The 6,602-nt window shown below is 54.8% G+C and overlaps 1 protein-coding gene across 1 annotated transcript; it reads right to left on the reverse strand.

The window, feature by feature from the left end:
• Positions 1-881: 881 nt before the first annotated feature.
• TBX22 (T-box transcription factor 22) lies at positions 882-6,290 on the reverse strand. Its single transcript, XM_021537715.2, has 8 exons — positions 6,155-6,290; positions 5,935-6,058; positions 5,521-5,622; positions 5,179-5,353; positions 4,804-4,968; positions 4,379-4,443; positions 4,221-4,306; positions 882-1,477 (listed from the first exon to the last, which is right to left on the reverse strand). Exons 1-8 carry the CDS (start codon positions 6,288-6,290, stop codon positions 882-884), a joined length of 1,449 nt encoding a protein of 482 aa, XP_021393390.1.
• Between the last annotated feature and the right edge of the window lie 312 nt (positions 6,291-6,602).

Consider the following 6,602-nt stretch of genomic DNA (forward strand, 5'->3'; position numbering starts at 1 on the left):
ATCCCACGTGGATCTTCTGTGTCCCTTGGGGCTGAGAGCTCTGGGTCACAGGAATGTCCTGCAGGGCACCTGGGGATGTTTCATCCCACACAGCTCTCCAAGATGTGTCCTGCATGTCTCCAGCATGGATCCATCTCACCACAGGAGAGATGTGTGACCTCCCCCTGCCATTCCCACCACACCATCAATGCTGGTGCTACTGGAGGGTGGGGCATGGAAAAGAGGGCTCTGGGCCACCCTTCCAGCTTCTCACCCCATCCATCTTTCATCCTGCCTTTCTTTAGCCTGGCAGCAGATACTTGGATTTAAGGTATTTGGATTTATGCCCTCACCCTGATAACAGAGGCATCTGGGTCATGAAGAATGAGGGACTTTTATGTCATTAGTTAGGACTCATTAGAGCCAAGAGAACTTAAGAACAAGCTCGAGTGCTTGGCCAGAAGTGGCTCCTTTGCCAAATCCAGGTCCTGGATGGTCCCTTTGAAATTAGAGATAAAACTTGAGTGGGTGAGCAGCAGCTCCCCAGGGCTCTGAGCTAACTAAAGGCAAGCAAGAGAGAGAAAACAGAGTTGTAGAAAGACAGACATCAATGTCCCCGCTTAAGAGTGCAAATAGTAAAAAGGTAACTGACAGTTTGCTCTTAACCTACAACTGTGACATAAATGTGGCCAAAAAGTGTTACCTCAGGGTCATCTCAGACCCTCCCAGATCCTCCACCCTCCCAACAACACAACACTTCTGCCCACAAAATAAAAGGATTAAATGCCTGCCCATCCTGCTCCCGTACCATGCAGTGTTTCAGAGTCAATAACTAACGAGCCCCTGGCTATGAAGGAAGGAAGGACTTGCTTTACACAGCTCAGAAATATTCTCTGATCCCACTAAAGGCAGTGGTTAATTGTGGGGTGCCAGTTGGAGTGATTGCATCTGCCGTCCCTCAAAGCAGCCGGAATGCTGTCACTCACTTTGAAATGCCCTGCTGCATTCATCAGTCTGGATGGCACAGAGAAGTTATAACCATACAAGCCATATGGAGGATGTAAAGAACAATTAAGTGCTTCCCGAGCAATGGGACTTGATGGGAAAATGTTTCCAGATGCATGTAATCCATACAGCATTTGACCAGCAGAACCGGGGGCTTGTAGGCACTGAGCGTTTAAGTCTTCGGCTTTGGCGTTTTTCAGGGAAGACAGTTTGGGCACATCCACCATGAAGTGGGGTAAAAGGTGTGGGTTGGTGGCTCCCAGCTTTTCGTGGCTTGGAAGAAGGAGCGCCTGTTGTCTCAAGAAGCTCGTAGGGCAGATCTTGTAGTAGAGGGGAATGTTGAGGGGGTGCAGGAAGCTCTCGGGGCACGACATGCCCAGGTTGCTCACGGGCAAGTGAAGCGTGGGAGGGGAACACGATGGAGAGAGCAGGGGGTTCAGAGGAGAGGGGGTCCCACTGCTGGAGGCCACTGGAGAAGAGCTCGAGCTCCCACCTGGAAAGGAAAACAGAAATCATCCAGGCTGGGCTAACTGGTGTCCACAGCCAAGCAATCCTTGGAGAACTCCTGCTCCCAGTCCAGGCCTCCCTGCTGCTGGTGTCCATTCAAGCACGAGCCCGCTGCAAAGACCAGCTCCTGGAAAATGGGAAGATCTATCCATAAATGGTTATTGCTTGCTAGCTGGTATTTGTCTAAGAACAATATTTACACGTGTCTAATCCCATTCCTTGGACTGCGATCATGGTAAATGCAGCTCCACACACACCTGGATCCATACCTGTCTGAACGACCCTCCCCTGCTGCACCCACACCATTGCAATTTCAGGTTCCCTAGTTTTCATGCAAATTCCAGACAGCTTTTCCCCCTTGGATATAAGAACAAAAAAGCATATTCAGCCTGATGGAGAATTTTTTTGCACCTTCCTGCTCACAGGAATTGACTCATTTCACTTGGCTTCCCAAGCAATTTGAAACATTCCCGTGAATGCTATCGGTGTCTCCAGAAATTCAAACTCACAAGTCCTGTGAACGTCCTCCTTTCTGGAAGGGATGAATGAACACTTTCAGAATTTGGGGGAAAAGCAACGCCAAGAGTAAAAATTTAGCAGGGATGGGATGGCTGCTCCGAGGTGGGAACGGTGCTCGGGAGCAGCCGGCCCTGGTGCTACACAGATGCTGGTTTCATCTCCCGCCTGTGGAGAGCCAAATGTCTGCTGCACACTCATTACCAAACTCTTCCAGAAGGTTTCCCCCTCCCCCCTGCCCTGCCTTTATTTTAATTTCTTACCAAAATCCCTGGGAAAGGATGTAAGGGAATGTGGATCCATTTGTGCTACGATTTACGTTCAATTCCTACCAATACAATGCCTGGCTGGGATCTGATCCAACTTGACACACAACCAGCGACCTGAAATCAACTGTAAAACTGAACCACAGCTGCTGGTATAGCAAATCTTTAAAAAAAACTTAAAAACACAAAGATTTTGAATGTGATGCAAATTAATTTCCAAACTCCCAACAAGCAGAACCTCTCACAGTCCAGCCCTTGATCACAAAAATCCGGGAAGGTTTTGTGGCGTGAAGGTCTCACCCTTCCCTGCTGATGTCAGTGGCTGCTTCAGTCCTGATATCAGCAGGGCAGGATCCAGTCCTCTCTCCATGGTCATATCCTGATATCTTCCAGGACGTGGGTCTTTGGGGGACTTTGAGTCGTGTAAAATATGGGTTTGAGGTGATATTTGTTGTGAGGCAGTGCATGAACCTCTACGTGGCTGGATACAGCAGAGCAAAGCAGGGTCAGTATCTGCTGCACGGTATCCCGAGCAATAATCTCACCCAAATTCCACATCGACTTTGGGAATGGGGATTGCAGATGGAGCAGATCAATGAGCAGGTGATTTCTGCCTTTCCTATTAAAAATAGGCTGCTTAAAAATAAAAATTCTACAGCAAATTTTTTCTTCGGCATGTTGATCATAATTTCTTTTAATTTGCCTCCTGGTTTTAGAGCTCTGGGATTTCAGTTTTACAGCTTTTCTTCAGGAATATATTATATTAGTAGTAGAACTGCAGATTTTGTTATATTTATATCAGTCCAGGATTTCTACCCTGAAGAAAAATACCAAATACATTAAACAAGAAAAAAAAAAATCCAAAAATCCCAGGTAGCACTAATATTATATGTATAATAATATTTTAGTGTCTTTAACATTGCAGTTGCTGTTGTTTCATTCCTCCTGCAGCTCATCCACCACCTCCTCTCCCCTGGCAAACGGGCTCAAAAGGAGATTTTGCATAAGATATTTTCTAAAAATAAAATTATTTTAAAACCCTATTAATAATACTAATAAACCGCTACTATTACTACCAATTAATTATAATAATTTTCGTTCTCTTTACAGCTGATAAACCTCTAAATTTCTCCCGAATCTGATTTCTTTGTGCCCTCATTTCTACGCCTGCAGAACATGAGTGTTTGCTGTGATTTTTGCAGCATTTCCCGGCAGACACAGGCGTGACTTGGTGTGTCCCAAAACTCTGAAGACTTCCTGACATAAACGAGAATTTAAGTCGCGACTTTAAACCCAACTTGGAGGGCTCCAATTTGCAAACGAGCTGTTCGTTTTTTCCCTTCGGCGCTATGGATAACCTGATTTCAAGTACTACTTTCTGAAGCCGTTTTTCTGGGAAAGGGCTGGTAAAGGACCGGTTGCTCGTGTCAGGATGAAGGAGAGCATTTTCCCCGAAAATTTTCATCCCCTTCTCTGCATTTCTGTACGACTGCTGCATTCTAAATACCAGATAATTTTATTTTCTGTTGCATAACGCATTTGTCGGCGCAGAAGCTGCCGCTGCAGAAAGCACGGGCGGTCAGCACTACACGTTTGTAGTTGATATTCCCAACCCGGTTGGAAGCAATTAGTGTAACAGGATCAAAGCCAGAACAGCCCGACTCCAAATTAGCCTCCTGCACACTCAGATATTTTTTTTCTGCCCATCTAACTCTGATTTCAGCCGGGGGCTGGAGCAGCCCGCGCCCTCATCCTGTTGTTCCCAGCTTCTCGCATCCATTTCCACAGGAGTTTTATCCAAACCAGCGCGGAATTAACTCGCTCAAAAAGCAGGGATTCGTTTTCCGGGCGCACCTCGTTGTCTCTTTGATGGTTCGAGCCGCCCGAGGAGCCCCGCGGGGAGCTCCGGGCGTGCGGCCGGGCGAGGCAGCGGCGGGATCCACTTACCCTGGCTGTCTGCGCCGAAAGCCTTGAAGTCCAGGGCGAGGGGGGCTCTCCACGGGTAGGTCTCCAGGAGCCCGTCCAGGACCCCCCTGCGGGGCGAGAGCGCGTTGAACGCAGCCGCGGGGCCGCAGGGGCGGCGGCGGGGCGGCCCCGGCCCTTACCTGTTCCTGCCGGGGTCCCGAAAACCTTTGGCGAAGGGATTCCTGTCGATCTTCAGCTTCGTGATCTGCAGGGTGAAATCGAGGGGCCATTGAGGAGCGGGGTGGGCTGGGAGCGGCGGCCGCGGCCATCGGGGCTCTCCATCCTCCCGGCTCCCGGTACCGCCGGGGCTCTCCATCCCCCCGGCTCCCGGTACCGCCGGGGCTCTCCATCCGCCCGGCTCCCGGTACCGCCGGGGCTCTCCATCCTCCCGGTACCGCCGGGGCTCTCCATCCGCCCGGCTCCCGGTACCGCCGGGGCTCTCCATCCCCCCGGCTCCCGGTACCGCCGGGGCTCTCCATCCCCCCGGCTCCCGGTACCGCCGGGGCTCTCCATCCCCCCGGCTCCCGGTACCGCCGGGGCTCTCCATCCTCCCGGCTCCCGGTACCTGCTGGTTCTGGTAGGCCGTGACGGTGGTGAACTCGGTCTCCTGGAAGGAGAAGGTCTGCACCCCTTCGGCCGGCAGCGACTGGATCTGCGCTAGATCGAAGCGAGAGTCCTGGGCGATAACGTGGACGCGGGGCTTGTACTTGTGCATGGACTGCAGGATGATCTGTGCGGGGGGACAGGCGGCTGAGCCCCCCGGAGGGAGAAGGGCAGGAAGAACACCCCAGGCGAGGCTCGGGAAGGACCCAGCCCCGACCCGCGGGGCAGGAGGGACCGGCCCCCGCCTTCCCTGCGCTGCCCCCCGGACGATGCTCCTCACCCCGGGGCGATGCTCTGCCCCTCCCCGGCCCCCCCAGCGGGGCTGCCCCACACCTACGTGCCCCTTGTCGTCCATCTCGTTGTTGGTGAGCTTCACGCGGTCGAAGCTGATGATTTGCCTCATCCAGGTCTCCCCCGAGCAGGGGGAGTCGGGGTGGATGTAGAGGCGCGGGGTGATGCAGGAGTGGTCCGTGTTCCCCGCCACCATCCACTGCGAGCTGTGATAGACGTACCTGGCCCGGGCCGGGCCGCGTCAGCCGCCGGGAGCCCGTCCCCACCTGCCCCCCGCACACCTACAGATTCCATAGGTGCGTGCGGGCCCCCAGCACCCCCTGTGACCCCCGTGTCCCGCTCGGGTGGCAGGACGGGGCCCGCGTGGGTGTGGGGGTCCCCATGGTACCTGTATCGTTTGGAGTCCACGGGCACGACGTCGATGGCGATGTAATATTGCTGCAGCGGCTCCAGCCCCTTCACCTTCACCCGGACCGACGGGAACATCCTCCTGCGGGCACAGGGACAGGGCTGAGCGGGAGCTGCCGCTCACGGGGCCGAAAGGGGCTGCGAAACCGGCAACGGGCGTCGGGAGCAAGGAAAATCGAACTCAACGAAAATAGCGGGGAAAGGGGCGAACTAAGCGAAATAGCTCAACAGAACAGAGAAACATGAGACAACGAAACAAAACACAACAAAAAGCCCAAGAAACAACACCGTGCCCCACCAAAAAAAAAAAAATTAAAAAAAAAAAAAAAGAAAAAAGAAAAGAAATCAAAAGGGAAAGCAAAGCCCGAGCGGGGCGGCGGGGGCCGGCCGGTACCTGCCGGCCTTGGTGATGATCATCTCGGTGCCGATGTCGTGGAACCTCCTCCAGAGCTCGGAGCCCTGCAGCTCCACCTGCACCCCGCCCGCCCGGCTCTCGGCACCGGCCTTGGGCCGCTTCTCTGCGGGGAACACAAAGTGCAGGGGGCGGCTCGGGAGGTGCCGGGGCCGGGGGCGGCCCTCGCTGCCCGCCGCGCCGGGCTCCCTCCGGTACCCACCCGCCTCCGGGGCTCTGCGACCCGGCCGGCAGCCGGGGCCGGCCTCTTCATCGCGACCCTCCGGCACCTTCCTCTTGGCCGAGCGTCCCACCAGGGCTTCCACCGAGAAGGCGTGAGCCCGGGAGCTGAGCGCCATCCCCCCCGGGCTGCCTGGGGTCCCCCCGGGCGGCAGCGGGGCTCAGGCGGGCGGCGGCGGCTCCATCCCGGCCGGCACCCGGCGCCCCTCGCCCGGCCGCCGCACGGCTCCCGTCGGGGGGCAGCGGCCACGGCGAGATCCTCTTGCATCCAACTGAGTCAATAGACGGCTGCAGCCTCCTCTGTTTGTTTTGGAAACTGGTGGGAGCATAAGAAACATTGAGTGACATTTCATGGGAGTAACGGGGGGGTTGGAGGGGGAGGGAGGGGAGAACCACAGGGGTGGGGGGGAGAGGGGGAAGAGGAGCCGGCC

Source organism: Lonchura striata, chromosome 14 (assembly GCF_046129695.1).
Source record: "Lonchura striata isolate bLonStr1 chromosome 14, bLonStr1.mat, whole genome shotgun sequence".
Lineage (NCBI taxonomy): Eukaryota > Metazoa > Chordata > Aves > Passeriformes > Estrildidae > Lonchura > Lonchura striata.